This window comes from Prionailurus viverrinus, chromosome A1 (genome assembly GCF_022837055.1).
Source record: "Prionailurus viverrinus isolate Anna chromosome A1, UM_Priviv_1.0, whole genome shotgun sequence".
In the NCBI taxonomy this organism is placed as follows: domain Eukaryota; kingdom Metazoa; phylum Chordata; class Mammalia; order Carnivora; family Felidae; genus Prionailurus; species Prionailurus viverrinus.
This window is the reverse complement of record NC_062561.1, coordinates 36,347,424-36,371,059: the sequence shown is the minus strand read 5'-3', so window position 1 is coordinate 36,371,059 and position 23,636 is coordinate 36,347,424. Positions and strand designations below refer to the sequence as shown.

The following is a 23,636-nucleotide window of genomic DNA, read 5'->3' as shown; positions in this document are numbered from 1 at the left end:
ATTTCTTCATTGTGTCCTCAGCTAAAGTGATACTTTCAGTTGTATTAGAGTTAAATTGTCAAGAATCGGAGGCAGTGTTCTTATTTGGGCACTTGAGTGTTATATCAAAATTCCAACTAACCCATCTGACACTGAAACCTTCATAAGGTAAGATCATTTATTTTCTTCAGGCCAGTCTTTTAAGTAAATTGCCTGAATTGTCCCAGACTTTTGTTTTTTTCCTGACAGAGGAAAAGAAGTTTTCTCTGTTGGCTAATATATAATTTACCAAAGGCTACCAAAATATATAAAGTGGCTTTTGGGAATATGTTTAGCTGCTGAAAATAGATGATATATGGTAGTTATTACTTCTGGATCACTCTGGATCTTTCTTTTTTTTTTTTTTTTTTTTTTTGGTGGGTAAAAAGGGGTGGGAGTAGGGATAATTGTCTCAGATTTAGAGCAAGGCTTAATTGCTTTTTTTCAAAGACTCATGTCTTTAATTACGAAGCAAGCAAACTGACATACATTTATTACACTGTGAAACCTTGCATCTCATCTAGTCTGTCTTGTAGCAATTGCTTCTGAACAGATGTTACCTGAAACACCTTTGTGCAGTTGGTAGAATGCTAAAATTTGTCATGCTTTTATTATTGTTGTCGTGAATTAACTCTACTTTATGGCATAACTTTATTGCTGTGTCCTAGAATCTTTATATATTTATTGCCTTATAAATTGGATTTAAAATTGGCTTTTTATATAGAATGTAAATTAACATGTGTATAACTTGTTTATGCTTGCAGAATAATACAAGACAAAACTGCTATGTATTATCCGAATGTAATTGTCTTTAACTCAGCACATAGTATCCTCCAAGCTAGGCATGTCGTGAACGCCACAGAATATGCTTACTGTCACACTCTGCTTGTTTATTCCAGAAACTAATTTGACTTTTAGGTCTATAAAATATAGATTAAGCGTAACCTTTTACTTCATGGGATATTAAGGATCAAAGCATGAGCTTTCTTTGAACAGGATCTACAAAGGTAACTTTTCTCGCAGTAGCAGCAGGGTGGCATTGAAATACCTTCCCGTCGGGAGTAATTTTCTCAAATAGCAAATCAAATAATCGTTATTAACTTAGGGGAGGATTTGAGAGTTTCAATAAGTTAAGTTTTGGTGCTGGAATATTTCAGTTACTAGCTAATTAATGAAAACTGTTCGGAAATGCTTGCCATAGATTTGATTCTTCAAAAAGATCCACTGCTATCCTTTTGTACAGCTTTTTATAGAAAAGGCACCGTGAATAGCATTTATGAGCAGGGACCCGGACCGCTTTTAGAGTTTGAATCCTAGCTATATGATGCATTACTTGGGCAAGTTACTTCTCTCCATGCCTCCGTCGCCTCAGGTGCAAAATGGGATTGTTGGGAAGATTAAAGGTTACTGCGTGATGGAGCTAGAATAGTACCTGGCTCATTGTAACTGCTACGTAAATATTTGCCGTTTATAGGATTGTTGCTGCTGTCATCGTTAGTAGTACTAGCAGTAGTACAATCTTTTTCTAGATCGTAGGGCGTTGGGGATTTTACGCTGGATATTTGAATTACTTTCCTATGCTGGAAACTCCTGACAGGGTCAGGCTTTTTCCTCATAGTGTGGTGGAGGCGGAGTCGTCCCATTCTCAGTTCTTATCCCGGCATGCCAGGTGCCATTCGGGTTGATGCAGACTTCTGATTGTGATGGCTGAATGGTCAGAGCAAATTGCTGAAGCTTTCGGAGGGGAGGGGGTTATGGTTTTATGCGTAAAATGCGGATCATGAAACTCTGACATCTGCGTGCAGATGAAACTTAGAAAAGAAACCTACAAAGGAAACAACCTCAAACTTAGAAAAAAATCCTTGTGCTACTCCAATGTGGACTTGAATGATAATAAAAATAATGTTGCTTATATATGTATAGATATAAAACTAAAAATATAACTCCTTATGCTTATGGCACTTTTACAACTATAAAACTCAAACAGATTTACATATAAAACCAAAAACAAAACTATAAAACCAATAAAATTCAAATGAACAACAACATTAATTTAATGTGATTGATGATGATGTTTCGCTGAAATTAAGTCATCAGTGTTGGATTTAATAGTGGAAAGATATGTGTATGGCTTGCTGTTTTCCTTTTTGCCTGCTAGAGTCTTGGATGGAAATGGAATCCCAGAGGCTGAGGAAGCAAAGTACAGTGATAAATCCAAAGACTCAGCCCCACACTGAGTAGAGACCTGTCATCTGACATCACTGTCTCTTTCACAAGATCTTAACTTGAGGCTCTGAGTGAAATGGTGAACTCTTATAAACTTGTTTATGATAAAAAAAATATATAAATCTAAAAAAAATATAGCCATATGTACATATTTTCTAGTAAGTTGTATGAAACTGTTGAAACAGGGCAGAAAGAATCGCACCCAAGACCACCAGCATCTATATTCGTTTTTCTCTTGAAATTTAACTTGCCATAGCTCTAAGTACGTGGTTCCTTGAATAGTGTCATTTTGGAGTTATAGACAACTTAATTCCTCCTATGTAGGGGAGATTGTGAACACCTATGTAGCATGATTGATGTTGTTTGGCTTCTTCTAATGCCCTGTGGTAGTACACACACATAGCAGTGTGGATACCAGAAGTGCCTGGTGGAAGGGGCATGATCGTGGAGTGGCCATTCACATTGTCCAGATTATGCTTCTTTCACTTCAAATGTTTAAGATAATCTCGGAAAAATACAAAATTTAAAAAGCCTAATGGACCTGGAGAGTCTGTGAAGAGAACTGTAGACCTTGGCTTCAGGAATCCAAGAGCTGACGTAAGTCAAGAAGTTAGAGTACTTGAACCAGGCCAAGGTTTTTGTACCTTTAGTTTTTCACTAGTGATGAGCTAGAAGTAACTAGTAAATGTTTATTAGTTGTGAAGGATGTTTACAATATGCTTCATAACAGTTTACTTCTCTTTTTTTAAATGTTTATTTTTCAGAGAGAGAGAGAGAGAGAGAGCGCGCGCCTGTGTGAGACAGAGAGCACACAAGCGGGGGAGGGGCAGAGAGAGGGGGACAGAGGATCCAAAGCCGGATCCCTGCTGTCAGCAAAAAGCCTGATGCAGGCTCCAACTCATGAACCCTGAGATCATGACTGAGCCAAAGTCGGATGCTTAACTGACTGAGCCACCCAGGTGCCCCAAAACAGTTTACTTCTAAATAATTTATTGAGGGTAAAAAATATATATATATATGTATATATATATATATATATATATATATGTATATATATATTTTAACTTCAAAGGAAATGTTTACCCTCAATAATATATATGTAGTCATACAATAATACAATATATTACAATACAATACAATATTACAATACAATATATATTCATATAATATATATATATATAAAATCATACAAAAGAGGTATATAGAACATGATGTACTCTCCAATAAGCTTCAGAAATGAAACTGTATAAATCCTATTAAAATGTCTGTTTTCTCCCTTCCTATCAATATCTCCTTGTAATCTTTGCTCTTTATTTTCTTGAGGTAAAGGGCTTACAGGGCTTTTTGTTTATTTCATGAGGGACCTTCATGGGTTAAAGATGGCTAAATACCTGTTCAACTCTCCAAGGATATTATTGCTAATTCTAGGTTATTCTGGAAGTTAAAAAAGAAAAGTACATGCTTCTTTTGGAGTTATGATGTAGAATTTCTTGAAACTCTTAGTAAGATACATAGATTAGTCTAATTGTAAGATCCGTAATAGTGCATTTATAAGGCTTATTTTATTATAAAGTATCTTCCCAGGATGTGGGAGTTTATCCTGTAATTGCTGCATTTTTCTGAGGTGGGTTGTTTATTTGGGCATCCTAAAATGAAACTATGCAGCATTCAGTTTTTAACTAGGATTTACGAATTGGTGACATTAATTATGGACTGTACTGTAGTATTAAACTGTTTTGTGGATCAAATCCTTGGGTAGAATGCAATTTATAAGGACAATTACAATTCATTTCTAATGAAAAATTTGACAGTCTGAGAAATGAACATGAAAAACAGAATGCACTTAATCTGCAATCAGAAATTCAATGTGACAGTTTCATCTCTTCGTAGAAGGTGATGGTCTCCAATTAGCACCATGCTCTAACTTCAGTCAGCCTCTCTTCTGAGGGTATTATTTTGCTGTTATGGATATGTTATCTTGAACCTGCTTTCATTTACTTTATGCATGTGTTTGTGAGCTTTTGGAAGTCACTCTTCCTCTCTGTAATGCTTGGCATAGGCTTGAGCTTACTCCAGTAGGTTTGTGATGCTTTGCTAATTGGAAATCTATGCAGAACTACTCTTGTAACCTTACACCACCTGGTTCATTAATCTAGTCATGATTAACTCAAACTGAAATGTTATTGATATACCCTAAATGTCTATTTCTTTTTATAAAATATTTCAGTGGTGGTGGGCAAGGGCAGGTAAAGGTTACCAGAAACAAATCTGGGTCATTGGAGAACTGGGCCTGCCAATTTGGGCTCCTTTGGGGGCCTGGCAATGTGGCTTTAGAGCCCTATGGTGGTAAAAAGGGCTCAGGATGGATTCAGTGGATTCAAATATGGCTGTGTATCCTTGGGCAAATTAATTAACTTCTGTGCCTCAGTTTTCCTATCTGTGAAATGGATTAGATGATGACAGTATGTCCACTTACAGATTGTTGTAAGGATTGCTTGAGGTAATGCATGTTATAGTAGTTTGGGCACAGTGCCTAGCAGTTAATACATGACAGCTATTATGAGTTTTACTCTTTTGATTTTTTCTCAGATACCAAAGTAGGGGAATCTCATCTGTAGGACTGAATTCTCTAGGGCTGGTCATTTTGAAGGGCATGTGACAGGATGTCAGTTAGCAGCAGCATTTTGACCATTCTTTTTAGCTTCTCACCTCCCTTTTTCCCTACGCTCCTGTTGGACACCTGCTTTGTGTCCAGAGAGCCAACTTGACCTTAATTGTGGTGGGGAATACACCAGGAGGTTTGGGTCCTGGACATATCCCCCCCACCCCCTTTCTGTTTCATCTAGATCTCCAGCCCCATGACCTTGCCTCTCTTTCTTTCTCTGTCAGCTTCCCGCTGACATTTGCTCCACACTGTAGCCACACTCCGTAAAAGTAACCCTGGACCTCCTTTTGAACTAGGATGCCTTCACATTCCTTGCCTTCTCAAAGCTGAGGTAGGGTAGAATGTAAATAAATAATAAGACCTCTGACTTCCTTGTTCTGTGCCTCAGATCTCCAAGCCTAGAGCAACCTGACAAGCTCTCTGTATCTTCACTGGGCCGCTGCATCAGGGTGGAAACCTTCCCAGCTATGTGAACTGATTCTCTAACATTCAGTGTCTCTAGGCCCCGTTGATTAGCTGGGTCCTGAAAGCTGCTCAATAATCATCATCATCACAATAGCTACATTTATTCAGCTCTCACAGTGGGCTGGGCATGATTTTAATCACTTAATCCTAATTCACTGCTTTGAAGTGGGCACTCTCAGCACCCTTGTGTTGGACCTGTTGGAACTGAGGCACAGGAGGAGGGCTCTGGGGACTTTCCTGAGGTGCCACAGCTGGGAATAGGGAGCGGTGGATATCGGCACACACAGTCTAACTCCAGAGTCCTGGCTTTGAACTAGCTCTTTGGTTACCTTCTTTTCCATTTCTCTTGACTTTTATGCTAAACCATTATCATCACTCTCTTTCCCTTCACTATGGGCCTGATCCTTTTTTTGTTGTAAATAGTTTTTTTTTAAACTGAAAAAGTAGTGTGTGCACTTCTTAAAAAGCCCACGAATTTAAGATTACAGAGTGAGACTCACTGAGACTTCCTTACATCCCAGGTGACCAATTCAGCTTTTTCCCGTACAGAGGCCGCGGTGACTTCTATTATTTTCTTTTGTATCCTTTAATGATATTCTGTGTGTGTGTGTAAAATACCCACTTGTATCCACACGGGAACATTCCACAGCATTCCCTTAAAAGATCTTAGAGATGGTTACCCCTGACTCTTAGCACTCACCTTGACACCCTCTTCAGAGAGAAAATAAAGGACATTTTGCTTGAACTTGCTCAATTTCCTGCTGTCTGCACCTGTAATCTTCTATCTCTGCAACTCTTCCTCCTCTCCCCTCCAATATCCACAGAAGAAATGTCTGTGTTCCTGTTCAAGGTTAATCCCTTTACCACCGTTCTTGCCCCAGTCCTGTTCCATTAGGTATGTTTCACTCCTTAGAGGTTGCATTCTCTAAGAATGTTCCAGTGTCTTCCATTATAAAAGAAAAAGCAGAAGCAAAACCAAACAGCCTCCCTCTCCAACTTTCCCTTGACCTCTTTTCCCCTGCTGAATACGATCGATGCTCTGCTTCCTTCCCTTGTTGCCAAATTTTGTCAATTCGTTCTTTTCATTTGTTCAGTAAATATTTGAATGTTCTTTATACCGTATAGCACAGGTAGTTACAATTTATTCCTTGACTTTAAAAGGCTAATATTCAGTCTGGTATGAAGAGAAGTGTGAACCAATGGGTGGGAAGTGTTATTGAGGAGTCCATTTTGTGTAATCTTGAAGGACTCAGGCTCTGAAATTCACCTGGGTTTGAATCCTGGCTCTGTATTTGATAGCCATGTGACCTTGGAAAATTACTGTGTTTTTCTCGGTTTGTTTCTTCATCTATAAAATGGGAACATTAGTACCTATGTTATATATTAGATATGATGATTCAGTGTGTTAGAATGGGGGTTACACATAAGTACTAAACAGCTCTTACCTTTTTCTACTATTATGATGGCATTGGCAAAGGGTGGAGAGCGCTCATTGAGGAAGGAAGCCACCTCCCATTGGTTTCTCAACCTTGCCTTTGCTTCTGTTCATTCCACTAAAATTGCTTTGGCAGATCGACAATTGCCAGCTTGGTGGCTGATTTTTCAAATTTCATCTTCTTCACACTATTAGCACTGATAATGCTGATTATCTGTGTCTTCTGATCTTTGCTCATCACTTCTTGCACCCTTTTATTTTCATTTTTTTAATGTTTATTTTTGAGAGAGAGAGAGAGCAAGGGAGAGCAAGCGCACAATCAGGCGAGGGGCAGAGAGATAGGGAGAGAGAGAGTCCCAAGTAGGCTCCACTCTCAGTGCAGAGCCCAGTGTGGGGCTCAATCCCACGAACTGTGAGATCATGACCTAAGCCTAAGTCAAGAGTTGGACGCTTAACCAACTGAGCCACCCAGGTGTCCCCTTTGCACCCTTTTAAATTAGTGTTCTCAGGTACTGTCTCAGATCATCATCTTCCATTTTATACCTCCTTTCAGCATGATCTTGTCCATTTCTTTAGCTTTTACTACTACTTAGATCAGTGTTTTTCAGAACTTTCTTTGATGATATAAATATTCTGTTCTGCTATGTCCAGTTTGCTAGCCACTAGCTCTATGAGCTTACTTTTTAATTTGGTTTAATTTGAATTAACTAGCCATGTGTAAGCTAGTGGCCAATGACGAACTTTGACCTACATTCATTTTAAAGGGTCTGCCTGTGGTCTTCAGTGTCTTCTCCTATAAGTCAGACTGCCTACAGTGATGTGACGAGTTATTCCTGTTGGATAACATGCACATCTCATTCTGCAAAGATGATGTACTTTCATAGCCTCTGATGCCACCATTAGTGAAAGGTTTATGAGCAAAACAACATCAGCAATGACAGAAACAGGTGTGAGGTCACACCTGATAGAATGGTTGTCATCAAGAAGACGAGATAACAAGTGCTGGTGAGGATGTAGAGGGAACCCTTGTGCCCTGTTGTGGGGACTGTAAATTGGAGCCGCCACGATGGAAAACATTGTGGAGACTCCTCAACAAATTGTAAATAGGACTATATAATTCAGCAGTCCCACAGGATATATATCCAAAGGAAATGAAATCAAGATCTCAAAGAGATATCTTCACTCCCATGTTTATGGTAGCATTATTCACGATAGCCAAGATATGGAAGCAATCTAAGTGTTAACAAATGAATGGATAAAAGAAGATGCAGTATATATATACACACACACTGGAATATTTTTCAGCCACGAGAAAGAAGGAAATCCTACTTTTTGTGACAGCATGGATGGACTTTGATGACATTATGCTTAGGGAGATAAGCTGGAAAGAGAAAGACAGATAGTCTATGATAACACTTAGAATGTAGCCTCTAAAAAAGCCACACTTGTACAAACAGAAAGAGGAATGGTGGTTACCAGGGGCCAGGAATTGGGAAGGATGGGGGAATTGGGGAGAGGTTAAAGACTACAAATTTCCAAGTAAAACGTAAGTTCTAGATCTTTAATGCACCGTTTAGTGATTACAGTCAACAATACTGTATTATATACCCCCAAATTGCTAAGAGACTTAAATGTTTTCAGTACAAAAAATAAGTGACAATTATGTGCTGTGATAGAGGTATTAGCTAACGCCACGGCAGTAATCATTGCAATATTTAAGTGTATGAAATCAACACTTCGTATACCTTACATTGACACGTTACATGTCAATTATATTTCAAACAGAAGAGAAAAATAGGGGAGGGTTACTTCACACCTTTGCAAGATCTGCAGTCCTTGATAATTTGCACTAAGTTGTTAGGATCATTGGGTGCCTTCTCATGGCTCCCCATAATCCTTGTTGACTTGTTTTATTGGTGTGCTTGAATTATGGGGTTCTTGTCATGAAATGACGTACTTTTAGAAGTTCTTTACAAATATCCTAGGGCTCTTGGTAGAGGGTGTTGAATTTTGGCACTGCTAGAAGATTGCCAAGGGCAGTTTAGGCTGTAGTTGCTTGAGCCTGTGGCTTGCCTGCAGAAATTGGTGTGTTCAAACTCTAACTTGTGACATAGAATGCTATGTGCTGGAATTTCACTGTGTGGTGATATGACACAGTGCAAATTTTGGTGCTGTATTGGGCTGCTCTGTATCATTCAAGGATTTACCTTTCTAGATGCCTTTGGATAAGTGCAAAGAAAAGCATTAAGATGAGGAACCTGTGTATTTTAGTATGTGTAGCCCTTGTAGGACAGTTGCTTTTGTGAAATTATTTTCTGAATTACCAGAAAGGGGAAATAAGTGACTCAGGCTCTTTATTTATTTATTTTTTTTCTCTACAGCCTACTGGATTGTATCCTCCTTCAGGGCAGGTGCCGTGTTTTATAGGTCTTTCTGTGCCAGGTGTAGCATATTGTCTGGTTAGCTTAGATGCTAACTAGATTCAGCTTGGTTAATATTTCTAAAAGAAATGTAAAATGACCTACCTTTTATGCATAACACTAGGACTGCATGTAACAGTTGGGAATGTGCTCTTTTTTTGTTTTTCAGAGTTAACTTTGTAATATGAAAATCATCCTTTGGGCTCATTTTCATTGACAAAACAATTTAGAGAATAGTACAAAAAGTAGTAATCAAATTAATGCAAGAAAACTTAGTAGTGATTTAGTTATTATAAAGAGCTCAAACTTCATCAGTAATTAAAAAAACCTAATATTCTGGGGCACCTGGGCGACTCAGTCAGTAAAGCATCCAACTCTTGAGATTGGCTCAGGTCATGATCTAGTGGTTCGTGGGATCGAACTCACCCCCCCCCCCCCCCCCCAACCCCATCAGACTCTACACTGAGTGGGGAGTCTGCTTGAGATATTCTCTCTCTCTCTCTCTCTCTCTCTCTCTCTCTCTTTCTCTCTCTCTTTCTCTCTTTCCCCTTCCCCTGCTCACTCTTTCTCTCTCAAAGAAACATTAAAAAAACCCTTAATTTTCTTTGATTAGCTATTACCCTGTAATTTTTGATGTGGATCTGTTTTTGTTTTTGTTTTTGGATGTGGATATTTTTGTGGTTTATGTTTTAGTCTGAGTTGGGAGGGCATGGTTTATAAGGGTTGTAGTACATCCTACAGCTTAAATTCTACGTGTTAGAAATAATAATAATAATAATAAAAAAACTCTATTCACTCAATCTCTATTATACACTTCAGAGAGCAACTTTAGGACCTAAAGGGGGAAACTCCCTCACAAAATAGACATTCTTGTTCGTGTTAGTCAGTTTAAAGAAATTACAATCCCTTGCTCTCAGCTCCTTATACTCATCCACCTGAAATTAAAAAAAAAATTTTTTTTTAATGTTTATTTTTGAGAGAGACAGAGACAGAATGCGAGTGGGCTAGGGGCAGAGAGAGAGGGAGACACAGAATCCGAAGCAGGCTCCAGGCTCTGAGCTGTCAGCACAGAGCCCGACGTGGGGCTCGAACTCACGAGCTGTGAGATCATGACCCGAGCTGAAGTCCGACGCCCAACCGACCAAGCCAATCAGGAGCCCCGTCATCCACCTGAACTTTTAAGATAGCATTTTGTTGGTGGTGTTATAACACTTAATAATCATCCACTTGGAATTATGCTCATTTTTCTCGTTCACATTTCATTTTTAAATATCTGTGCTTCAGAAACTGCTTCATTTCCACGTCAAGCCCTCCTCCCTCGAGCTGATACCAGCAGCTGTCCTGTTGTTGCGGGGGGTGGGCACTGAGAAAAGGGTTGGGGAACGAGTCTGGGTTTTGGAGTCATCGTGACCAAGGTTCCATTTCCAGCCCGGCCACATTTCACTCTGGCAAATCACTTCTGTAACTCCTAATTTTCTGATCTCCAAGATGGGGATAGTGGCTAATTATCCCCATAATTACTACCCCTGAGGGTATATTGATCATTTTGAAGAGTGCTCAGTCAGTGGTGGTAGTAATGATGGGGTGGGCTATATTATATGGGGTTCTTAGGGAGTCCTGGTTTCTCAGTTAAAGCCTTTTTTTTTTTTTTTTTTTTTTGGCTTAATGAAACAGAACCCCATGCAATGTCTAGCTTGGAATTGGAAAGGGCAGTTGTAAAGATACAGAAGGGTATATTCTTGGGTGAAGCACCGTAAGTGTAGCTGGTCCTCACAAGGATTTGAACCCTAGGACTGAAAGCTGGCAGCTTCTCTCATTCTCTCTTTCCTGGAGTCATACAGCTTTAGTTTGCTTCTCACTAGGCATTTGTTTCATTGTTGTATCTCTGCAGGGCACAACTTCTGCTGCTTTGGTCTCCACACAGCCAGGCTCAGAGCCTCACAATTCCAGGTATACATGCTCTTGGCTCATGCAGGGACAGATCCTCATTCTCACCTCTGAATCCCCAATCCAGTTTTCTCATAGAGTGAGGATTTGATTGGCTGTGCCTGGATTTAAGTGTTGAGCTCTGCTAACATCTGTGGTCAGGGCTGGCTCACAAAGAACAATGTCTACTGCGACATAGAGAAGGGATGCTGTGCATGAGGCAGAAAAACCCACAAGTATCTACCATATCTACACCTGTGTGTCTTTGGAGACTCCTTGATGATAGTCTTGGCACCAGAAGACAGAGCTCAGAAGAGTTTGCCCAAGTTAGTGGTTTTTAACCCTGGTTGCACATTAAAGTCACCTGGGGGAGCTTTACAGCTACTTACCACAGGCCCTGCCTTTGGGTATTCTGATTCAATTGGTTTGGAATATTACTCTGGAAAAGAAAACAAAAACTCTTGAGGTGATTCTCTCCAGGTGATTCTCTTTTGTAGTCAGGTTGAAAATAACTGACCTAAAATGTTTCCTGTACTAGGTCTAGAGGTTCAAAGATGAGAGAAAAAAGGTCCCTGCACGTTAAAAAAAAAAAAAAAAAAAAAAAAAAGAAAATGAAAGACATGAACACAAACTGCAAACAATGATCATTGACCCAAAGGAATTGTAAACAAAAGAGCTTTGGATGGAGAAAGGTGTGGGCTCGTTTCCTGATGATAATGAAGGGTGACCCACCTTTACTATAGGTTTATCTGTGCCATACCTACTCGGTGTGGCTGCTGACCTCACATCTCATTCATCCCATCTAGCTGTTAGTGTCCTGAGGCCCAGGCAACATGCTGGCTCTGGACATGACATTGGGAAGCTGCCACTGCTTGAGTTCTCAGCCCCAAAGAGAAATGACAACACGTGAGAGGCCTCCACAACTGAAAAGTGAATGGCCCAGTATGACCAACACCGGCAAATAGACCTGCTGGTGAAATGACCGTGATAAAAAATCCCTGCACTCAGGAGCCTGTGCCCAGTTTGGGGAGGGGACACACACACATTTATGTCAGTTATAAATGGATTTAAGTGGATTAGAGGATGATTTCAGGGCCCAGAGGGAGGAGACTATTGGATGTGGCCTTGAGTTGGAATGATGGAGACCTAAACCAAGATGACGCTGGTGGGGGTGTTAGTGGGAAGGAAGGGGACTAACATTTATTAAAGCCTCCTCACCACCAGGTATAGCGCATTGTGTACTTGATGTAGCCTTTCAGTGAAGGCTCTTAACAAGCCTAGAAGCACAGATGCTTCCTATTCTCCTGGTACAGATAAGGAAACTGAGGCTTAGGGAGTTGAAGTGCCCAGGGTCACACAGCTGATCAGTATCTGAGCTGGATTACAATCCAGGTGGGTTTGCTTCTAGAATCCTGGCTGTTAGCTTCTGCCTGGATAACGCAAGGCAGTATCTAAGAGTCAGAGGCTGTAGCTATGCTGGTTCCGTGTTGCTTGAGCACTCTAGACGTGCTCCTTCTAGAGGGCTGCTCTTTTTCTCTGAATTCTTTCCTCCGGGTCCACATCGCTATCTCCTTAGTCCACTTTCAGCTCCGCTCCAACGCCGCTTTCTCAGGCCTATGCAAGCCCTGGCTCCCCCAACCTGCAAACCCTCCCTCCCGCCTTGCACGGCTTTTCATGTTAGCCTAACAAGTGTTACCTTTTAACACCTTCTGTAACTTACTTATTGTTATTACCGTCTCTTCCTCAATAGAAGGAAAGTTCCTTTAGGACAGGAATCCTTGTTTTCTTAACTAGTGTACCCTCTTGCCAAGAACACAGTAATGTTTAATAAGCATTTGTTGAATGAACGCCTTAGGAATCCGTTATGCTGAAAGAAAAGTAATTTTTTGCGTTACAAGTTTTACCTGAATCATGGCTGAAGATTTATTTGACCTTAGTCTCTGAACGTGCCTATGTTTGCATGTTAATAGCATGTATTTAAGCTGTATAATTACCAAGTACAGACTGCCTTTCCTTCCAGTCACCACTGAACACCTCTCAGCGTCTTGTATTGTGGTTATCGTCTTGCTGCTTTTTTTGGCTTTAAGCTTCTAAAGCCAGGGACTGAGTCCTCTTTATGTTCCACGTAGTGTCTTGCACATGTTGGCAGTCTAATCGTGCAGTAGAAAAGTTAGGCGTATGAGATTAGGTTTCACTTAAAATCTTAAGTTCTATTTTATTTTGGTATCCTGTCCGCATTTGCATTAAAAAGTTATCAGGTGAGTGGTATTTACCTTAACATTCTCAACATAGCATGAGATCATTTACATTTACAATAAAGAAAAATGATAGACTTCTTTTATCTCTGCCATTAATAAGTGTCATAAAATAGAAAAATAAAGCTAAGTCAATATATTATTGCCACAGAAATTGAATTTGTGTCAAAAGGATTTGTGCTTGTGATGTAGTGATTCGTATATTTTTCTTGGAATTAAGTCTCTAGCAGGTGACAACATCAATAATTCACGAGACCAAGGAGCTTTTTGAAATTGGTTAATTTATATATGTGAATTACAAAACAAATGAATAATGCCCTTAATGTATTCTGACATATTTGAAAATATGCATAAAAAAAAAACTAGCCTAACAAAGTCTGTGTTTATGGCATTAGATTTTTTAGATTTTCTTTTTTTACTACATTATTATTTGAAAAGGAACTTATCTATATATTCTGCTTGATGTGAAAAGTACTGTCCATACTAAAGTAAAAAGCTTTTGTCATCATAAAATAAATAAGCCTATTCTAGACAACTGGGAAAATACAGGAAAATGTGGGGGGGGGAAATTGCTCCAAACCCCACAATCTGGTTATATTAAAATAAAAATGTTTCCTGACTTATATTTTTCTATAAGAATGTTAATGGAATTATATCACATGCAATTCTGTTTTTATCTATCTATTTATTTATTTAGAGTGAGAGCAGGGAGGGTCAAAGGGAGAGAGAATCCAAAGCAGGCTCTGTGCTGTTAGTGTGGAGCCTGTTGGGGAGCTTGAACCCACGAACCGTGAGATCTTAACCTGAACTGAAACCAAGAGTCAGGTGCTCAACCAACTATGTCACCCAGGTGCCCCACAGATAGGCAATTTTAAATGTGACTTTTGTTTTTCATGTAACATTGTATTGTAAGCATTTTCACATGTCATTGTAGTCCGTATGGCAGGACTGTAGTTATTTAGTCTTTCCCATATTCTGGGAAATTTTAGGTTGATTACGATTTTAGCTATTTAAGATAAACTCTGTAGGTAAGTATTTGTGTATAAACCTCTGGATTTATTTCCTAACTCTAGATTCTAGATGTAATTAATTTAGTAATAAAACCTAGTAATTCTAGTTTAAGTAATGTGAACATAGGGTTTGTGTCACCAAATTGTTCTCTAAAAAGGTTCAACCAAATTTAATTTCCTTGTGGTGATACCAGAATGTAAAACAAAATCCTCCTTGCAAGGTGGTGTATTAGCTCCAGGAATATTCACTCTACATTTGTGCCTTGGACAAGACCTCTAGGAGACTGAATCATGCTCAGAAATAACCCAGTAGTTTGAATAAGCTTCAAGGTAATTCTGGAAGCTCTGGGACCATTTTCACTCTTCCTCCAGCGAATATTTGAAATACTTTCTAGCCTTCTCCAGATGATGAAAAAGGTCTTCAATTCTGGTGTCCTAGGACTAAATCTACTTGTAGAGAGGTTCAGGTATTTGAATTGTTTGTTCCTGGACCCGCTGCAGAGGAGGTTTTGAGCTGGTAATAGAGGTGACAAGAACTTGAACAGCTGAAGAAAACATCTTAAAATAGGTATTAAAGCTCTTTTACTAGAATTAGCCATTCTGGTTTCCCTTTAATTTTACCTCCATGTTGAAGGAATTTATTGAAGGAAAAAGAACATTGGAGTTCTGTTAGAATAAAAAAAAGGTTTGTTAGGTGCCCTGCCCCTGTGATGTGTCCTCTAGGAGAGAGGGCCAGGTAACAATTTAATTGGTTTTTCTAGAGAGGTGGTGGTTTTCTAGCAGTTCTGTTGCTGCCTTTTGATCCTTTTTGAAAACTTGTCTTAGAAATGATTTTTTTTCACTTCTGTGGATGGTAGAATGATGTCTCCTCCTGAAAGCTAATGTTCCTCCGTGATTCTGCTTTCCCAAAGAAGGAATTATGGAGAAGGGAGGTTGGAATTTTGGGTGGATGAGAGAAGCCTGGGACAATGGCCAGGTGTGTGTGTTTCTGAGGTAGGCAGGGTTATGGTTTTGAATAGATGAACAGATTAAAAGAAGCTGGAGAGCTCTTACTCATTCTTACCTGTTCCTAACATCTCTCACTTGTCTCCACCTTAGTCTAAAAATATGACCACATGAAGAGCCAGTCAACTTAAAAGCTTTTCTTGACATTATCAAAGAGCCAGCTCTACCCTTGTCCTTGGTGCTATGAAGCTTCAGTATTATTTTTGGAGCCCTTGAATGTTGTCACATCTAGGTATGTTGTGTAGTCGCCTGGGAAATGAACCTTAGGCTCTGTAGGTGTGGTTAGTGTCATGGTTAGTAATAATGCTTTACATTTCTGCGGTCTTTACAATTGGCATTGACATTAAAACAAACAAAGGTGTGTGGACCAGAAATGCCGTTAGGATAAAGTAGGTGTTGGTGGGAAGGAAGAATCTGGAATTTGAAACTGGTGTGAGCAATGCTTTACCATAACCTTATCCGCATCTTATGATTAAAAGAAGACTAATCCTTTTTTCCTTTTGGGTCTAACTTTGTTGTGTCTTATTTTGACAAGCAGATAGTGTCATGTCATGGTTGATCTAACGAGCAAGCTTTGATACTTCACTAAATCTATGCTTATGAGGGTGAATTATTGTAGCTTTAGAGATAAACTAAGCCTTTGAATAAATGATGTAATAATTCATCCTGCACACCATGGAGTGTTGAATTCTCTTACAGCAGTACTAATTGGTGCCTGTCACTACATGGCAGTAAAACCTGTCCCAATTGTACCAGCTTAGGGTTTCTCACTTTGAAAATTTCTTGTACTTCTTAGCTGTACCCTTCATTTAGCTTGTTTCAGGGACACCGGTTTTAAAGTGAGCTGCATGTCCTGAGATTCGAATGGGTTCAGGCTGAGGAAGTGTTTCATGGCTGGTGGGGTGTGGAGTAGGGTTTCTCACATGGTCCTGGGAGGGCTACAGCATTGCCCTCGGGCCCCTTACGCGTGTGGGTTCCTAAGCCCCACCGTAGACCTGCTGAATCAGAATCTTGAGAAGCTGAGACCTTGTCATCTTTTACAAAGAAAATCTTGGTGTGTTTCTAGTGCACACTAACAAGCTGGAAACTAGGTGGCTTAGAGGGTCTAGTTTATGAAAATTGGGTCTGAGTCAAGTGCATTCAGAGGCTTTGCTCTTAGAGGTGTTCTTGTTAGTGGCTACTCATAATGACCTAGTTAAAGGATGTAAATTAAATTAGATTGCAACAGCTAAAAATTATTTTTAAAGATTAGCATGTACTTGGCTTTGACAGTGATTAGTGCTTGTTAACTTGACAGTTAGTTGGTGGTGGCTGTACCTAATGACATGAATGGACAGATCCTTTGCTCCCAGCTAGTTCCGATGTGCTAACCAATGAAAATATAAAATTTGCTAAAAGTCTCAAGCTACAGCTTGGAACCTTTTTTAAACTGTACGTGGACCTTGGGTTTGTATGTTGTTTTGTATTACACAGTTGATCTGGTGTCTTTGTTACTTCCTTGTAAACTAAGTTGGTTGGGGGAAGGACCATTCCTTCATACCCCTTGATATTTACAGCATTTCACAGAGTGCTTTGAAAGCTCTAGATCTATTTTTTGGCAGCATGTAAGGTCTTCAATAAAGGTTTTGATGCCTTGCTTAAATGTGAATACAGCAACCTACGTTCTGTGTTTCTACCTTTTTTTTTTTTCTTCAAAAGAACATAGGATCCAAAAAAAAAAAAACAACTATAAAGACTTTTTCTTTTCAATTCCAGAGTGATCCTCTTGACCATTCATCTTAGGAACTGTCATTAGCAGAAAACATTGTTGCCTATCTATATGAGCCGTTCCTTACTTTTTAGGGAGAAAATAGAATTAAATTGAACAACGTAGGAAGAAAAATGAGGTTTTTGTCTTGGGAAGGGAGCTCTGATGCGTTTTAATACCACACCTTAACCAATTACTAATGGTTCTGTGTCTAGAACTATTTTGGTATTATCACCAGTTTGATTTTATCCATGCTGCAAAGCATTAACAATACCTATACAATCATTGACCAGATGCTGTGACTAAAGGTCACAAAGTCACAAAATCACATTAGGTATGTTTTAATATGTCTGAGACGGTATGGTTTCAATTTGTGTGTGTGTGTGTGTGTGTGTGTGTGTGTGTGTGTGTGTGTAGGTACAAATGGAATCCTAAAAGTTGTTATTGGGTTATTTTTAAAGTGTTCCTATTTGCCTCCATTTAATAGTCCATTTTATGTTTCCACTTCCTTCTTGGTATGGATATCTTCAAATGCTACTCTTGAGCCAGATTGATGGGTATAGTTCTTGTTTTCCCCAACCAGAAGAATGAGTAAAGAGCATTGCTGGTAGCTATAAAGCAAATACTGCATTTTTTAAGGGTCGCGGCCAACCAGACATATAAATAGTACCTCAAGTAGCAGTATAAAAATAATAGCTTTTTATAATAAAGTTCTTTACTGTTTTTGAGTACGGATGTCACCTTGTCGTTTTTTATCTACTATACGAAGGCTGAAACCCCACAGAATTATCTGAGGGTGTTATGTCCATCATTTCCTCTCTCCCTACCCCTTCCACTTTTGAGAAGTGTGTCATCTAAACAGGTAGGGCCTTGACATGACATCCACTTCACAGTAAACTTGAATTAATAATAACTTTCACGCATCCTACAAAAGGGTGCCACTTGCTAATAACTTCACATTGTTAAAATAAGACTTTAGTGTTAATTTCTACTTTCAGTTCTGTTTGAAGTAGACTGGGATTGGGCATTTCAGTTTTTAGGGGAAGTTACTCATGCTTAGATCTATTAAAAAGTTTAAATACTAACAAGTCTTTAGTAGTCTCTTTCAGTTTGTATGCATGCAAACAAATATGTAATTTCTATTTTCTGAAAGCTCAATCTTGAAGTGAAACTTATTCTGGCTTCACTGTTGGGATATAGAAAGCAAAATTTTTTGATCCGTTTTCTAGCTGCTTACTGTTAGTCACTCTGCAGCCCTGTCATGGGTTCTTGACATGGTCCTTGACACAGGTCCTGCCCTACTGGCTTCTTTGGATCCTGGTGTGGATAGTGGTGAGAATCGATAGGCAAGTGTTTTCCAGAGGAGAAGGAATAATGAACTTGACCTTACCTTCTTGCCTTTCTCTCTGACTGTTAAACTTCCTGCACTTGGATCCCTTTGAGTTTCTTCCTTTTCCTTGTAAGTTACCTCTGAATTATAATTCTGTAGTAATTCATCACACGTTTTTTTCTTGTGAAAGGTTATGTATAATATAGATAGTGCCTCCATAGTTTTTAAAGCATTTCACAGACTGAGTCCTTTTAGAAGCTAGATCCTGGCGTGCCTGGGTGGCTCAGTCAATTGTGTCCAACTCTTGATTTTGGCTGAGGTCATGATCCCAGGATCGTGGGATCGAGCCCTGTGTTGGGCTGCGTGCTGAGGATGGAGGAGCTCACTTAAGATTCTCTTTCTTGTTCTCTGCCCCTCTACCCTGCTTTCTCTCTCTTTCTCTCTCTCTCAAAAAAAAAAAAAAAAAACAAAAAAAACAAAACAACCAAATACCAAAAAACTAGATCCTCAGTGAGAGAGTTCAAGGATATAAAAAAGTTAAGACAAAAAAAAAAAAAATGGATCTTATGTGTCTTGTTCCTACACAAGGATGACTGTTCTATTCTGAAAATTATGAGTTCAACTCTAAAAGGCTGTGCAGCTTTAGGCCTTTGATGTTATGCAAAAAATAGTGTTTTTGGCTATTTACATCTCCTGTATTTTGCATCCTGTAACCTACATCCTCTGCTTTTCCTGTATGGTGCTGTACTTTCCATAGCTTTTATGCAGTCTTTAGACCATGAATCTTACATGGGATCTGCTCATATTTCTCTTAAAATTGTCTATTTTCATTCTCTTGGCATGGCTTTTATAGCATTTTCCTCAGGCAAGTCAAACTGGTATTTGGGAATATTTCATTGGTGTAGGAAGGTGTTTTCTCTTGACTGTGGTGTACTTTTCTGAATAGGATTTCAGCTGGAACCTTTCTCTTTGGCCTTATTTTTTAAGCATTAGGCTACCCAGGATGCTATTGTGTTGGTAGTTGACTGCATTCCTCTTGTGAGAGGAACTCAAAATGACCCCTTTCAGGTGAGATGTGCCTTGTGATTGGGGTGGTATCTCTGAAGAATAGAGATGTGGTTAACCACATTCAGTGGGCGGGAAATCTCTGTTGACAGGAAATTGGCAGGAAAGCACACATGTAGCAGGCAGTTAGAGGGAACAGTATCCTACCCAGCCTTTCCACGGCTGCTTTTTCTGCTAACTTGAGAGCCAGGTGGAATGGAGTTTAATTCTAGTAATGGTCTCTGGGATGAGACTGTGGCTCCCAGTGCCTCAGAAATTTTATAGTTCTGCCCAGGATTACTCCCACTCTTAAGGACTTGTGTGCTTGCTTGTTATTTTCAGGGGCCAAAGGTAATTCTAAAGGCAAATTCTAACCCAGAATTAAATACTAAATCTATTAATTCATTCCCATCCCTTCCTTCCCAGTGTAACAAGGAATTTAGGCTAGAGCCTGGTGGTGTGGCTAGTACTATGGTCAGTTATTCAGCTTTGTTATACACAAAGCTGATTTTGGGCCCCTCCCATTAGTGTATCCTCTGCCCTTGGAAGGAATGTCTTAGTCAAAGAGAAGAGAATCTGGGATAGTGATTTGCTCTGTACCCCTTTTTAATCTGGATCCTCACTGAGATAGACTGATGAGCATACAGGTGTATTCCAGTATACAAACTGGAATTCCATTCTGTCATTCCAGAATGACAAATTTCATTGTGTCAACGTTGAATTTAACTAGTGCCACTCAGGCTGTTATATGATGAATGCTAACACGTGTTTTTCTATACTTCCAAAATCTGATCTATTTAGGAATGCACTTGACCCTTTCTCTGCCCTTTTAAAAGGTCCACTGCTACCGAATAAGATGAGGGAGAATTGAAAATGGATTCTAGCTACTTGAATACAAAATCTTGCCTGACTCCGGAATTTAGAAAAGTTAGATTTTTGGTTCCCCCCCCACCCCCAACCTAGCTGCTTTTTCTTTTGAACCACTTTGTAAGAAACTAATTTATTCACTTTCTAAAGTGGCCTTATGTTTGTCTAGCAGGGAAATCAGCAAAAGGGTTCTCAAAGAAGCTAGCAATGAAATTGAAAAGTGTCTACTGTCACCGCTGGTGATAAATCAAACTGATGTTAGAGATGCAAATAGTCATTCCAGTACTCTCCTCGTTACTAGAATTGTTTAAGTTAATTAAGCCAGCAAAGTACTTCATTATCTACTATGCTGCATGCTAATGGTACATTTAAAGTTTCACTGTCTTATGATTCAGATTTTTTTTTCACATTTAAGTCTCCATATCCATTGTGTTCTAAGTCCATATACTTAATGGTAACTAATACTGTTTTTCAGGAAAATGGATTTATTGTGCCACAGTTAAGTTTCTACTTTGTGAGGTCTGCAAGTCTAAGAAATCTTAGGAAATGTTTGAAACTACCACATTCAGGGTACCTTTTGTCCATCTTCTTGAGAAAGTGATTAAAACGCTGTATAATTCATTTTTATTGGACTGTCAGTAGTTTAATTACATTCAACTTAGCATTGTAGAATTTTTAAACGTATTCTATTAACTAAAATAAAAGCTGTTATAAATTACTGATATGATTGGTTTCTTTCATTTGCAGCATTTAAATATTAGGACACTGACGGATGATATGGTAAGGTTATACTCAACACTTCTTTTGTTGTGAATCTTAACTAACCATGTAATGTTGATGGCGTGCTGGGCTAACACCTTTGAAACTGCTAAAAATCTGCATGTTTTGGAAACCAACTGTTTTTTTATAGTGCTAAAATAAGAGGCAGAATTGGTAAAATGCATGACAGTTTTTGCTTTTAAATAGTAAAAGGAACTAGTAACTCGTTGATGGGCTAATTTAAAAAAATTGTTTAATTACAAATTGTTAGTCAACTTTGAATCATTCAAATCCATCTCATTCTTTGGGGATGAATTGCACACTTAAAAAAGAGGTAAAAAAGAAAAAACACCTAAAGACATTCAGCTTTTCTGAAATATGTAGTTGCTACAAAGTAAACCAGACTAAGATGTCATGCGTGTATTAAAAAAAATGCTCAAAAATGGGGGAACCAGGCATGCTTTCCTATTTGTTCTGCATGTTGAAAACAATAGGCTTGCTTATAAGAAATTAACACTTTATAGCACCATTACAGATTGTTGTATATTCGAGTACATATTTCTGAGAAATAGATTTTTGAATGTAACTCTTGGCTAACGGTAAGGGAATAACAACAGTAGTAAGGCTGAAATAAACAATAATGTGAAAAAAAATATGTAAGCATGATAGGACAAAGCACAGTGCTGTATTGATCTGGTTCCGAATTCAAATTCACCTTAATGTAATATGAAACAATGCGTAGAACATGGTAAACACTTAAAAAATGTCTAGCGCACCCATTATCCAATGTACCATCTTGGGTACTTGGGTAAAGTGGACAGGCAAAGAGAAATGAGATCTAGATCATGACATGCAGGATGGAAAAATTCAATTAGAATGTTCTGTTTTATTCCTCTGGATAATATCTAAAACAAGGGTTGTTCATGTAAGCTTTCCTGGATAAGATTTTTCAGATAATGGTATTTAGAAAATTGTAGTGATACGGAACACTTACACAGAGAACATGTTATTTCTTATCATGCAAGGTAGAGTTGACTTCCTCTTAGCACTCAGTTGCACTGAGGGTCAACTACGTTAAGTACATGGTTTGCCCAAGTATGTACAGCTGGAAAGTTGGGTGTCTGTGGCTTGAATCTCGTTCCACAAAGCTCCAAACCCAAACATGTACTATGCTAACTCAGCCTTCAAATGCCTTCTTATGATTGATAATAAAACCATCTGTAATTTTTATGTTTGAACATCTATAAGAATATACAATGGTAGATTTAGAATAGCCTTATTAAAATATAGTTCATATAGCCTACAATTTACCCATCTAAAATGTACAACTGAATGGTTTTTAGTATGTTCAGAGTTGTACAGCCATTGCCACAATCAATTTTAGAACATTTCCATCACCGAAAGGGAAACCTCCTACTTAAAAGCAGTCACTCACCATTTACCCCCAACTCCACCAGACTTAGGGAATGGCTAGTTTACTTGCTCCATAGATGTCCACTTCTGGATATTTCCTATGAATGGAGTCCTGTGATAAATGGTCTTTTGTGACTGAATTTTTTCATTTCGCAGAATGGCTTCAAGGTCTTTGTTGTAGCCTGTATCACTACTTGGTTCCTTTCTATTGCTGAATGCTATTCTGGGACCTTTGAGATTTGTTCATATTTTATGGGCACTACACATCTTTTTCTTCCTTCTTTCTTTTTTTTTTTCTTTTTTTATTTAAAAAATTTTTTTTAATGTTTATTTATTATTGAGAGAGAGAGAGAGAGACAGAGCATGAGCATGAGCAGGGGAGGGGCAGAGAAGGGAGGAGACACAGAATCCGAAGCAGGCTCCAGGCTCTGAGCTGTCAGCACAGAGCCTGACACGGGGCTCAAACTCACAAACTGTGAGATCAGGACCTGAGCCAAAGTTGGTAGCTCAACCAACTGAGCCACCCAGGCACCCCTCTTCCTCTTTATTGAGCTACTGATCTTTGCTTCGTTATGATTGACGTTGTACATTGTCACCCACAGTCTCTACCCTAAGTTCTAGAAACAGAGTCCTGCTACAGATTGGCTTCACCAAGTCATTCTAGAAGCTATCTTGCTCTGATCTTACATTAACAAAAGGATTCCTGCCAGTGAAGACTTCAGTCTTCTCTCTCCATCCTGCCTCCATTCCTCCTCTCCCCTATTCCTTGTAATTGGGTGGGGTAAGGTCAGAACTTTTGGGGAGTTACCATACTGCCATTTTTATCAAAGCAGTATATCATTGTAGGACTTTCTCACCAGTTTAAACATCTTCAAGGAAGAGACAGCATGTTGGTATGTTGTCTGGTATTATGTTAAGCATTTTTATAAATTTTTTGTTGAAGGAATGAAAAGAGTGAATCATCACTTTTGATTACTTGCCTTTGGATCTGGGGATGGCTTGGTCCTGGTCAGGCTTCTCAGAGATGGACCCTTGCCTTTGCACAGAGTAA

General features: G+C 39.0%; 1 protein-coding gene across 2 annotated transcripts in view; it reads left to right on the top strand.

Annotated features, from left to right (window-relative positions):
* Positions 1–23,636, top strand: part of DIAPH3 (diaphanous related formin 3) — a 504,348-nt gene that overhangs the window by 5,439 nt on the left and 475,273 nt on the right. For both annotated transcript variants that reach the window (XM_047871375.1, XM_047871365.1), the window contains exon 2: positions 21,161–21,193. In XM_047871375.1, coding sequence (XP_047727331.1) covers positions 21,161–21,193 — 33 coding nt within the window. The remainder of the gene's footprint in view (positions 1–21,160; positions 21,194–23,636) is intronic.